Here is a 13916-nt window from a genome sequence, read left to right as displayed (position 1 = left end):
ATGAGCGACCTATATGGCGGCCATTTTGCTGTGACAAAAAACAACACCAACCTAATTGGCTGGATTAAAAAGGACAGGTGGTTTTGTGTCTTTTGTTACATGAGGTTGGAGGAAAGCAGACACCCGGGAGTCCAGTTTTGATCTATTCAGATGGAGAGGAAGATTTAAAGCAAAGAAAGTCACAGCCAAGACATTTCTGGCAGGTTATATTAAATAACCAAGGGTGTGCATGTGGTTCCAGGGTGAGCATGCTCAACCACTCCAGTAGGTGCTGTTATGTCTCTGACTCTTACTTAACAGAGAAACAAGAAAAACAAGACATAAATGTATGTCTCAGACCCTTAAAGATGTATTTTTTACCATTGATTCAATAAGGAAGCGGTAAAGGGGCAGCCACTCATTATTGACCGTGAGATTTGGCACAGTCTGACAGAATCTAAACACTTCTCAAACTGAGTTCAAAGGCAGGGTTTAATGTACAGACACATGAACGGCCATCCTCTCTGTTCTTTCAAAACCTACACGTGTCTTTGGAAAGAAGGAAATGCAACGGACCTGATGAGTGAGTCTCCACGGATCAGCTTTAGACCCAGTTTCAGAAATAAACTTGCAAAAATTAGCACTCCAAAAAATGAATGCTGGGCCCCAGTGGACAAGTGCTGATCTGACAAGGCTTCAAAGACTCCAACATAACTCCTCTTTTTTTTTTCAACAGCCCAGAGAAAGTATTTCCTCCTGGCATATCTCGAGCGCTGACCCACTTTAAACACATCGGCGTAGCTCAGTCCATTGGCAGTCAGATGGTGGACACATGTCGAATGCTGCAGGTCAGGAAAAGTGACATCCTCCACGCAGGAGCAGCAGGAGTCCCTTTCAGAGCTGTTGTCTTTGCTCTCGCCAACAACCATGTTGACATGGAGTGGCAGGTCTGCGTGGGTGAATGATGGTTGCTGTCCCAGCACAAATGACACCTTGAGTGAGAGTCAACAGGGCAGTCTCAGGGCCTGTCAGTCCCATTGACAGCGTGTCGCCTGTTCTGTCAATACCAATTCAAGTAAGAATCCTCAGGCCAAATACATCTCTAGCGACCACTACGAGAACACATTAAAGAGCTGGCCTTAACGTTATGTTGAGCAGCAAGGTAAAGAGAACTAGCAACATTTATACAACAAGAGCTAAGCTGTTTTCACTTGTCTTGATTATTTCCCTAGTTAATGGTTTATTCCATGACATATTAGAAAATACAGGAAAAAATGGCCGTTACATTTCTCCAGAGCCCAAGATCATGTTTTCACATTGCTTGTCTTGTTTGACCAATAGTTACTAAAAGGATCTTTGAACTGTTTATGAAAGAGTCTCTTTACTATCGATGCCTTGATATGACCAAAGCACTTCTCTGTGGTTATTCTAAATTCCAGATTTTTCCCTTTGCTATTGAAACATATTTATTAGGACAATGGCTGTTATGAAGTCTGTTGACTAAAGGTGCATACCATCCCCATATATACATTGTGTAAGTAATGATGTGAAGAATGACCAACCGTATATAAATATACATATCTCCCTCCATCATACAAAATCTTTGTCAACATCCAACACATTCCAGCTAAGATTAGCTCTGCCTGCATGATGTGCACCAGATTGAGGGAGATGTGAGGTGCATTCCAGTTTTTAGAGATCATTCAGAGGCGGGGGAGTCAGAGGTTGTCGGGTAAGTGCCAAAAACCTTTACCAGATACATCCATAAAGCATCTCTCAGTAAATCCATACCTGCCGTTCAGGCAGAGTGTACTGGCTCACACATTCGGCCTGTTTATTCTTAGACTCCGAGACTGTGATTCAATCTGTATCGCATTCTCGCTTCCTGCTGTCAGAGGTTTTATACGGACTCCAGAGCTCTTATGTAAGACTCAGAGGAACTCTCTACATGTGCAAAGGCGCTGATATTTCATCTCATCGGTTTTTGGAAACTTGACAGGGTCACACTATTGCACAAACATAAAGGAATAGTTTGACAATTTTGCGAATATGTTCATTTGTGTGCTGGTGTTGAGTTGCTGGTATGGGGATCTGGTTACATCTGGACAGAGCCAGGCTTGCTGTTTCTCCCTGTTTCTTCTATGCAAGAAATATAACCTCTGCCCGAAAGCAAACTAAATATTTCCCGAAACGGCAAACCTTTCAATTTAAACTATTCTTAAACTGATAAGAAACTATCATCCTTCCCTAATTTTTAGACTTCAGAGCACCCAGTCTCCCATGCAGTAAATACTCTCAATATCAACATTATTTAAGCAATTTTGATTTGTAAAAATATTTTTTTTTATAACTTCTAATGAATATGTATCACATATAATCAACAAACGCCCGAAAACATCTCACCACTGAATAACATGTGATCTCATTATACTCACGGTTACACCGTAGTCAAAACACTCTTGTCTCTAACATATTTGTACATTCACAGCTGTCCTCCAGACACATTTGAGCCCATGCTGCTATCATTTTACCTTCTGGGTTCCATACAAAAAGATAGATGACAACACATCTGAGAAGTAAGTATCACTTTATTTCAAGTACCCAGTACTCACAGACAAAATAATGTCTTTTCACTTTTAAAGTTCAACTCTGTCTCACCCCAAGAACCTTCTGTGTGATTTCAACCTTCTGTAGTCTACAAAATGTGGTCTTAAAAAAAAACAAACACACGTTAGCGTGGTGAAAAATGATATCGCTCAATTAAATTGGAAAGTGTAAGAAAGTTTTTTTGCCATCCCATCACAGGAGAGCCATCAAGACAGCACAAAGCTGCGAGCTGAAAGGCTTTGGATTTAAACCCGCCCTGCATTCTGCAAATCTCTCAGTTGTCTGTTTCTTTTAGGGTCGCTGAATAGTGACAATTATATACTTTGTCCAGCAGAAGTGAGTCCTGCTTTTTTTTAAGAATGTCTAAGCTGACCTTATTCCTAGTGAAAACATAAAATATTTACCGATGTAGAGGGAAGAGCAGCTGAACAGATGGAATGTCTGAATTTCAGCTAACCGAAGATGGATTCATCTTTAGCAATCTGTGATGTTTCTTCTGATCGTGACATAGTGGTCAGATATGTGACGTAAAATATAGGTTTCACAGAGTGTGACTTTTTTAAATTTAGGAAAGAAAGCTGATGAAATATGTTGTAAAAGTGAAACATATTCTCTTGATGAAGCAGTCGTTGGTTGTTTTACCCTCAGCATCTTTTCAAAAACATAAACGTCTAAATCAAAACTTTAAAAAAAACAAAAAACAAAGACCAAAAGCCTCGACTGAATTTCATTAGATTCTTTTCAGTTTCATCTAGGGACAGACAAGATCTTTGAATTGGCTGGTAGAAATACTGAGTGCAGTGCAGGAAGTAACTAGGTCACTGCAGCCCCCCCTAAAAAAAAGCCAGATTTGAGCTAAAGAAAATAAAACATGTGAAGCCAGCTGTGGAGTTCGATTCAAAGGAATGTAGCAGCTCACAGCTTTAAAGATAAGAAGATAAGTTGACAACAAAACTGTATATAGCAAGTCTGCAGGTACTGGACACTCTGCCTGAACTACATGATGTCTCACAGACTCACAGAAACCGTGGGACCCCTGCAAGGAAGCTGCTATTCTCAGAGAAACTCACCCTCTTCTTGGTTGCTGCTCTTGTTCCCATCGGGGCGCCGCGAGGAGCAGAGGACCTGTCCTGGCTCGGACATTCCCCTCTGCCTGGTCGTTGGAAAACTTGGTGGTTCAGGGCTTGGTTCAACGTGGACTTTGAAACAGCACCACACTGCAACAACATCACAACAACAAAAATTCAAAGACCGGGTCCGTCTCCGTCTGGCCGAGCAGACTGGGACAGGATGGTCTCAACGGTGGCCAGGGGAAAAGAAAACAAGAGGCTGAGGTCAACTGCTGGGGAAGTGAAATCTCCACTCTCAATTCAGCCTGACAGAGACGCACAAAAGAGCCTGTATGTGCGGATCTTCTTTTGAGAGGACAGAGATTATGTCCTCGTCAAATATCCCAGTAAAGATGTCTTGTCCTGCCCCGTCGCCTGTCATTAGTTAAAGCAAGTAATAGTGAATGCCTGGGATGGTTATGCAGATGCCTAGGAGGCATGTGAGCCTCTCTCAACCATTCCTAATGGACCAAATCATACAAACTGCCTCCAGTACAATAGCTCCTCTGTGCAGTACATACATATGGACGCCGAAAGAGCACTTTTGTTCCCAAATGCTAACTCTGGTGGGATATTTCATGAAACATGCCACCATGAGAAGAGTCCTTTTTTAGGGACAGAGCTGCTCGGTCCCAGTCGCAAACCTCAAAAGCACAATGGCTGTCTGTTCCCGCCGCACCATTCTGACCCGGCTAAAGCCTTTACACTCCAGTATCACATCTGAGAGCTGCAGACCTACATCATAAAACTGACTAAAGTCAGAAAGACACTATAAAATGGCCTGACAAAGCGCGTAGTGTTGCAGACAGACTATATCCCCATATGTCCCAAGTCCCAGACACAGTTACGACTCACAAGAGATTGGCCTACTGAATCTCCTCCCTCACATACTGGGTTTATGGATTTGAGAGAGCTTGTTTGAATCTAAACCCGAACACTTTTAAAACTCAGCAGGACATAAAGTTCCGATGAACACCTGTTTCTTGCAGGTCCGCGTAATCCATCAGGATTTTCTCCTAACAGAGCAAAGTGAATCGATTCGCCGGAGTTTACAAGCATGACCAAGTATGCAGCGTCTGATTCACAGGAATGTGTACAGTACCAAGCGTGACAGTCCGCGCATACCATAGGTCCCACATGCTGCTTTTTAACGCAGTTCATTTCTGCGTTTATATCAAATCAAGTCCAAAACTCGTAGTCAAACCCTCAGGAGGTAGGGCGTTCACTTGAGTGACAGCAGTCATGATGCAGGGCTGTGTGAACACACTCTCACCTGTTTCTTGCGGGCGGTGCAGGGTGTGTCGGAGGGGGAGGAGTTTGCACTCAGCGCCTCCTCTATGTCAAGATTAAGCTGGTCGAGTTTCCTCATGAGATGGCTCATTGACTCGGACCAGGGAGACGTGACCTGCGGGGACTCCTGTTGGTATTCAGAGATGCACTGATTTAAGCCAAGACAAGCGACTGCTGCACAAAAAAAAGCATTGAGTCAATTGCAGCAATTAACAAGGTTTGGTCTGCAGAATTTGTGTATTTAAGCATAATTACTTGATGAATATTTAGAATTGCATTATATATTTTTTTTATTTATTTTGAAGCATTTTAAAACAACTTTTTGCATATTAAAATCAATACCATTTGTATGTTGTGTCTCATTTTATCTGCGTTTCTGTTCCAAAATGGCAGGATTTTTGCGTGATGGAAAGTTGAATTTGCAGCAATAATTAAAAGAAAAAAAAATTGCCTTATTTAGTGACACAAACGACATGCACACACACGTTTCTACAGAAGCTACACTTAAGCACATTTCTAGTTTTCAGTCATCTGAGGTTAACGTCAAGTAGAGCTGGTGACACATCATCTAAATCGATTTGTATCTTAATTTTACGCTTCAGCTAAACTTCTTCAAAATCAGAAACTAATTTTTGAATGTGACTTTCAATCCCGCAGTAGCAGTAATTGAAATCCGGGGTAAAATCAGGTTCATTAGGTAGTTCAGTAATTGCCTGTCATCCTTCCCAGACTTATTTAACACATGAGAGCTTTCAGTAAGGTGAAAGCGTCTGTCGATGTCCCACTCTGCCCCGAAGTGAAAAAGAGTTACAGGCAAACCCCCAAAAAGTATCTTGTAAATTGCAGATGCTGCATCAGTGGACTTCACTGCTGCCACACGTGGAAATGTGATCTCCTCTGCTGTGTCTCGGGGTGAAAGAGCAAAGGAGGAAGGCTCCAGACATGTGTGCCATACAGAGCATGATGGAATTCCCTGCACTGGCTTTCACTACTCCCCAGACGTACTGTGTATATAAATAGACCATCCTCACACCGACAGGAGCTGTGTCTGAGGTCCAGCCTCATAAATCGGGAAGATGCACCTCAGTCACCAAAGCCTAAATTAACAATGTTAATCCTGGTGAGGGCGCCACGCTGCGGCGTGATGCTTACTCTTCTACAGCATCAGTCTGGACCATTTTCAAGAATCCCAGAACTGTTGCGGAGTGGATTTTCTAGAGTTTATCTCTTGAATTTCTGAATGACAGTAATTCCTAAGAGGCCCCTTCTGGGATATGGTTGCATCAGGAAGTCGGACTGTATGTCAGCAACGATGGTCAGATGAGGAGGAGGCCTATTTTCTCATAGTTTTACTTTTAGTCCAAAGTAAAATCGACAACATTTCTGATCCTAAACAATAACTATCCTGAAAATGTGAATGTAAATGATCTAAATATAGATGACGTAACAGATAGACACATCTGTGTGTTTATCTTGTGCTCTTTAATGTTTGATTGGTTCCACCTTAATACAACAAATAAAAAAACTCCTTTTTTGGAATTAAAACAAATTACTGTGACTAAACCTTGATTACTGCCAGTCGCCTCTAAACAAGTCATTACTCCATTTATAGCATCAAGCCTCTTAAGGCACAATCATTCCATTGAAAGGGACTCATCAATACATATTCTGATGGGAAACCCCCAACATATCTTGAAGGTCATACTAAAACAAGTTTGACACTTGATTTAGTACTTTCATTGAATCACGGTGTAAAATAGTCAAATGACACCATGCCAACCATGTGACCTATTTTGAGAGTGTTTGCAATCCATACACCGTTGACTTCCCATAACTGTAAATATTATCATCATCAAAAATGCATGTTTGGTTACATACATCTCTGGAAATACATCTTAATTTGGCACAGATGGGTATTATGCCTTTCTAGTTGTGAACTTGGATTCTGAAAATCCTTCCTCACGAAGCAGCACCACAACACAATGGCAAACTTATATTCTGTTGTGTGTTCTCCCTCAACTGTGAGGAATTAAGTGACCAGACACCAGACGGTCCATTTCCCCCACTGACCACCCAGTGTCAGCTGACTGACCCCACACTGGGAGAGAGTGCCTTTTACCACTCAATCTCTCAGAAATGATCTAAATCTGGCCAATCCCCTGCTGACCCCTGAGGCCTCAGGGGTCACTGAGAGGAAAAAGAAATGCTACCCTTCTCTGATATGTCTGCCTTCCAAGCTGACCAGGGAATAGAACAGGTTTGACTTGGGATCAGGATGTTTAGACAGCTCAATCCTCTGTGTCTGCTCAACAAGTGCAGGGCCTTCACACACGTTTTATACAGACCGGTCAATAACAAATCCACTCTCGCTCTACAGCTACCCTTGTTGTAATACGTAAGACAAAAATACTGCAGTAAGCCTCATAATATGATTCTAGTTTAAAGATATGAACACTGATTCCCGAAAAGTCCTTCTACGGTGAGGAATTGCCCCTGAGTGCTTACATTGCAGCCTGTTCAGATTCTCAATTCTGAACCAATTTGAAGAATTGTTAGTCACTTAGACATGAAAACATGGAAAAATATGTTTCAGGTTGAAAAATACTGAAGTGACTCTTTAAGCATCAAATGAAAGGGAACATGTAGCATATGCATATTCAATTGTTATCACATGTGAGTTCAGAGCGAATCTTGATGTCTGTCCCTCCGACTAAAAACCAGACAGAGACCGCTTCGACTATGAGTCTATGGATGTTATGTTTTTACTTGAATTAATCTGGAATCAAGCTGTTATGATGGCAAGCACCGATCCTGCTGGAATGCCCATGAACAAGAAATTAGCCTCTGCCTTCGATGTATGTTTCTGTGTGAAAAGATGATTGGAACTCTCAAAAAGCTGGACCTCGGTAGTCTTCGAAGACATGTGTGTGAAAAATGCTTGATATGCCAAGTCAAATGTCTGAACATGTATTTTGCATGGAGAAAATAAAGAGCAGATCTTGGGCGCTGGACTTCTAACTAACCCCTGCAGTCAGATGCACAGAAATGCAAGAAACAGATGCCCCATTCTGGCACACGCTCAAGCCAAATCTGGAACACATTCACACTGCCTCTGTTCAGTGACATCCCCACAAGGTGCTGGTTAGGAATGTCGGCACTTCTACTTAGAATGAGACAAATTCCAGAGAGGGCTTGACGCTCAAGTGAGACACTACCCTTGATTCATCTCTCGGTGCCTTTCCCCTCGCTCCGGCCCCGGCAATTGTGAGAAGTCCTCACACCATGGCAACTGAGCTGGTATGAGTCAATCCTTTAGATAAATGCGTTAACGTTATCTTCTGGGGACAACTAAATGTGAGCCCACTATAACTTTATCAGCGCAAATTGGCCACATTGTGGACCCCAACACAGCGCCTTTGACATGGAAATGAGGAGTTAAGTGTGTGAGCTCTGGGCTCGGTGCCTAGTCTGCGCCACCCACTGAGTGCCAGAGATCACCATGGAGGTATCCAAATGTAGCGGGCGGTCATGCGAAAGGGCATTGGCTACCTGGCTCCTCGGAGGAATACATTACAGTCTTAATATCCTCCGATGCAACGCAGCAACTGAACACAGCCACAACCGTATCTGTGGGGAGGGGAGGAGAGGTGAAGAAAGTGTATTTCTAGGGCCGTTTACTCAAGAGTTGAGCTTAATGATGCAAGCAGGGGGAGCCAGGAGATGATAGGGTGAAAACACTGTGCATACAGTGCCCTCACATGGTCAATGTTAACAACTGCATCAATGTGCCTTTCCCCTAACTTTACCTCTCTTTAATATTTGGTCACAAACTGTAAACAAACACACTTAAACTACAAAACTAAAACATTTAGTTCAACAATTGTGACATTCTGCATTTAAATAATTTGCCCAGATGTTTTATTCGCTCATACGTTGGACTTATGCGTGCGTACATTAGGAATATTGGTTCTAATCGCTGTTACCATTGTGTCTTTTTGTAAAGTTTGACACTGTAGAGTTGGAATAAGGATGCAGTTCAAGTGTTATGTTATGCAACTCCCATTCAAGATGAGTATTGGTACTTGACTCTTTTTCTTTCTAAGCATTGTTTTCCTGATCATTTTTAAACACAAATGACTCAAATGTCAGTTCATTCTGCTCTCTGAAGGGGACCAGCTATGAATGCAGATATAAACAACTTCTTTTCAGGTAACAGAAACATGATCTTTATTTCCAAGTGATTATGATAGTTATTACACTATTTGCTACACACTGGTCCTTTAAGGTCTTTCATAAAATGATTGGCCTAATTTTTGTGGTTCTGTGGTTGGATAATCTATCTACTAGTATGTACTTGTGTGTATGTGTGTGTGTGTGTGTGTGTGTGTGTGTGTGTGTGTGTGTGTGTGTGTGTGTGTGTGTGTGTGTGTGTATAACGTGATATGTAGTTGTGAAAAATAGCTTGTTTTCACTCTTATACTTTCTGTTTTTTCTTTCCAGCGTGTTCTATGAAACTGTAGACTTCCCTGTAGCGATGCTCAGATCGCAGTCCACCATTATGATAACAGAGCTTGTGGTGGGAGGACATGAGGAGCGTTGACCTGCTGTCCTTTGATACCATTGTCAACAGGCTGCCTGGATTCCATGCATTCCTCCACTCTTCTCCAAAACAGCTCATTCAGAGCGGAGTGTCATTGGGCACATAACGCTGGCATTACCTCAACATCTCACCAGACCAACAACAGAGCAGCTAATCTCCACCAGCCGTTTACTCCGCCCTGTTTACATGTGCACTACTATCTGCAGACTATTCAGAAAAGGATGACAGTTATGCATTATTGGATATGTTCCCACCAGTTGTAACTTTGAACATATTTTTGTCCATATGAGGCTTTAAAAGGCCAATAAAAATCAGGGATGAGGGTTTAGAACTTTCGAGGATGTTTCCAATAAAGGTAAGCGGTTGTGTTAAAAAGAGACTGAAATGTCCCTCGATTTGTTAAACATTAAGAGAGCCGTTCAGTAAAGGAAGTTCAGTGCAATGGGATCTGTCAAAACACTGCTGCCTGCTGAGGAAGTGGAGAGAAAGCAGAGGCCGTCTGCATTCCTTCTGGATCTGCCTTTCACCGGTACAAATGTGAAGTCAGTGTACTCCTACACACTCACAGTATGACAACTATGCATCATCTCCCAGCACAATGATATCAGCTTAATTTAAAGCTTGTTTCTTTTAGAAAGAAGGTTTTTTATACGATTTATATACTCAGTTCCTTTGACTGATTTATTTTATTTGACTTGAACTTTGGATAATTCCTTCCCGAACCGTGCCTGCATTATATTACTTGTGCCTATTTCTATTTGACTGTCTAAAATGTTTGATTTATTTTCCCTTTCATAGCTCATGTGGATTTATTACATGTGAAACACCATATGTATATTAAGCAGAGATGAATTCACAATTATGTGCGCAGGGTATCCAGACATGTTCATGACAGGTTTTGAAGTATTTCACGTGTGAATATATAAACTGACATGTGCTTTTTGTAAGGTGCAAAAATGTCATAAAACAATTCATGACATGTGAAACCACATGTGGTGTTTGGACAATTTCCATGCATATTTGTAAAGGGTTCCTAGTGCTTTTAAATGAATAGCAGCATACCTCCTGGCTGCTGGGCTCCAACTCTGCTTCATAACAACAGTTTAGAGCCGTGTGGTTGATTTCTGCTCGGGCGCTCACAGCCGCTCTCCTCTTCTGTTTGTCCTTGCCTGCGCTCCTCTGCCTGCAATTGACAACAATCTCTCTACTCGGAGGCAACTCTGGGAACACGTCATCTTCGTCACCATCAACTCCATCTCCATCGCCATCATTGTGATCGTCCTCCTCCTCCAGCGATGACTCTCCGTCGTCAGAACTCTCGTTGACAAAAGCGTGGCCGTTCGCCCCCGAGGGACAGCTGTAATGTGAGAAAGTGATGGAGCTCGGTTTGTGCTTCACGATCCGTGGGAGATCCAGGACTCTGCGGCTGGAATCAGGGACAGTGAGGGTCGGAGTGGAGTCCAGATTGATGATGGGACATGGGTCCCCTGGAGGCACAAAGACATGGCCATTTGAGTATGGCTTTAACATCTTCAAGTGTGTTTTTACACATCCCGAGTTCTGACCAGCATGACTCTGAAACGCCTGGTCTTCTGCAACCGGAACAGGAAGTGAACAGCAGTTGTCATTTGTCCGAGGTAATGTGGACACAATACCCGCTTCGTGGAGCTGAGCTGACACCAGTGGGCCAGGGTCCAGCGGCGCTTCACTGAGAATGACTGACTGTTCAGACTCCTGCAAGCACCAAGCTCCATCACATTTAATGTTGTTATGACTGACACAAATAAAACCCTCCTTTAGCCCGGGTTCGTCTTCATCCGACTCCAACAGCGAGCGTCGGGCTTCAGGGAGACAATAAGCCCCTCTGTGGTCTGCTGAGCCGTTAGCCGACAGAGCTGAGCTTTCTGAGCTCGACTTCTGTGTCGAGAAGGCAATGTTCTGTAATCCTGAACCTGTCCGAGACTGATGTCCCTCCAAATTCACCACAGGTGGAATCTCCATTATTGTTGTTTTCTACAGTTTCTCATAATTCAAAACATAAATCCACAGGTACTTGTGTTTGATGTAGCGGATGGCCATTTTAATCCCAGTCAAAAGCACCGCAGCAGATGACCTGAAATAAACACAAATGAAAATACATGAATGGCATGTAACACATCTGACAAGCGAGTGAGATGAAGATGATTTCCAAAGACAACACAGGCACAACAAGATTAATTATACATACGTCTTAGATGTCTCTGTGTGCTGTAATTATCGAAGACTTGCGTTTGAGTTTTATGTAAAGCTTCTACATCCAGCCCCGAACAGCTCTGACTATTCAGTGAGCAGTGTGCTGTGAAATTCAACATCTGGCTCAGCCTGGGCTGTTCAAGTCTGGATCTGTTTCACACACAATCGTGGTGACATCACTGCACAGAGGAATCCGACTGCTCTTCCCCAGTCGGTGATTTACTACGAGCTACAGCATTCATCAGGGCAGAAGGTGTCCCTTGTTGACTTTGGTTAACATCCCACTCACCCCTTCATTAAGCCCTCCGTTCAAACACACCTCCGACAGGTTTGAGACATCCGAAAGAGATGAAAAGAAAAAGAAACAATTGCAATATTCTGCTTATCTTCTGGTTCAATCACAAATACTTTCCTCTGAGAACACATTCGGGTGGGATAACAGTGTAACTGAAGCTAGACTTTTGAAAATAAACAACCTGAACAAGATCTGCTGAGTCCAATTTGCTCATGTTTCAACAGCAAACAGACATACGCTAGATATTTCTATAGAAAACAATCAGCTTTTTCAGTGTGTTTGCTTGAACTGCTGCACACAGCGACAGAGCGTTTCTTGATTTCCATGAATTTACACACATGTCTCTGCTGTTACTGTGAGAAAGCTGCAGTTGGCAGCGCTTCTACCATGGCCTTGAGACACTTGAAACAATCCAAACACACACACAGACACACACGCACACACACAAACACACACACACACACACACACACACACTTTTGATAAAGCAACCTTGGACAAAATCTGACTGGAGATATGTTTTATAAATATGACTGGATGAAGGAAACACAGTATGAATACAGCATAATAATAATTAAATGAAATGGCGTATTGTGCCCCCTGTAGAGCTGTGTTCTCGTAGTGAATGTGAAGAGAGCCCACAAGAGATTAGGGTTCCTTCCAAGAAACCCCTCTTTTAAAACACACCATGCAAAGAGAGTCTCATTATTCTCAAATGAATTCAGAGCAGATTCAAATAGACTGAAGGAGTCACAGAGTGAAAATGAACTGGAAATGTTGACTGGCAAGCCAAGATCCCAACTTATTTAGAGGAGTGAGAAAAAAGAAAAAAAATCATCCAGGATCATTTTCAACAGAAACGTCCCGAACAAGTCCTCTCACGCAGAAACAATCTATAGCGGAACTTTCTTAACTCAGGAAAGGAGGATTAGCAAAGAGAGGAGTAGAAAGTTATAATTTGTTTCTCCATCATAAGCAGATGCCATTTAGAGTCACAGGTAAAAAAAAAAAAACAAACAAAAGACTCACCTGCGGGGTGGAAATAAGGTTGTCTGTGTTGCCCAAACAGTGTCACCGAGAGCATGTGGCCAAAAAACAAACAGTGGCAGTGAGGCTCGCTCCTGTTCGAGCAGAGAGGGTTGGACTGCCCCTTGCAGAGCCACACTTGTGTCCCCATAGGCCTATTCATCTAAAAAGGCAAGCTTGTCATCACAACCGCCACCCCCTCCTCGTGTGTTTCCCCTGGGGAGGGCAAGCAGTGACTAAACCATTCAGATTATGCGTACGAGCAGAGAGTGTGTGTACTCGTTGGGAGATGGAAAGAGGAGGAGAAAGGAGGCAGAGAGGGTGGGTGGGTGGGTGGAGGAGGGAGCAGTGGTTGGCACTGTAACAAGGTGAACTGGGTTTCCAGCCCTCACAAACAGGCCGCGAGGAATGGCCGGCTTCACCGGGCCGAACTCCGCCGGAGCAAGATGCTCTGCAGCCCTAACCTATCGCTTCACAACACCGGGCCGAGGAATGCTTTCAAGTCAACGGGGAAAGCTGCAAAGCACCATGATTTACGGGAGAACATTATACAAAGATTAAGGTGATATCTCCATAAGAGGATTCGATGCTTAAATGAAACCTAAAGCATGTTTCTTCAAGTTTGTGTTCTGCACAATATATAGAAAATCTGTACTGAGGAGCCAAATTGCGGCGTCACATTATAAATCATGCAGTGTCAGGGATGCCAGGGAAAAGTACTCCCTGTAGACATTCTGTTGGTGTCTCAAATAAATGTGAACAGTCAGGGAATATACAGA

At 42.9% G+C, this 13916-nt stretch overlaps 1 protein-coding gene across 2 annotated transcripts in view; it reads right to left on the bottom strand.

Moving 5' to 3' along the window:
* stard13b (StAR related lipid transfer domain containing 13b) overlaps window positions 1-13301 on the bottom strand; it is a 56687-nt gene extending 43386 nt beyond the window's left edge. The window contains exons 1-4 of one of the 2 annotated variants that reach the window (XM_068584916.1): window positions 13141-13301; window positions 10648-11698; window positions 4969-5112; window positions 3657-3803 (exon numbers count right to left, since the gene is read on the bottom strand). In XM_068584916.1, coding sequence (XP_068441017.1) covers window positions 3657-3803; window positions 4969-5112; window positions 10648-11586 — 1230 coding nt within the window. In that variant the 5' untranslated portion in view covers window positions 11587-11698; window positions 13141-13301. Of the gene's footprint in view, window positions 1-3656; window positions 3804-4968; window positions 5113-10647; window positions 11699-12106; window positions 12153-13140 lie in introns of those variants that run through there. The other variant, XM_068584917.1, reaches the window with a different exon arrangement.
* Window positions 13302-13916: the final 615 nt, after the last annotated feature.

The sequence above is a fragment of the Clinocottus analis genome, unplaced genomic scaffold, assembly GCF_023055335.1.
Source record: "Clinocottus analis isolate CAN_PGR_092001 unplaced genomic scaffold, fCliAna1.0.p SCAF_2, whole genome shotgun sequence".
Lineage (NCBI taxonomy): Eukaryota > Metazoa > Chordata > Actinopteri > Perciformes > Cottidae > Clinocottus > Clinocottus analis.
Note: the sequence above shows the minus strand (reverse complement) of the source record. Positions and strands in the feature narration are given on the sequence as shown.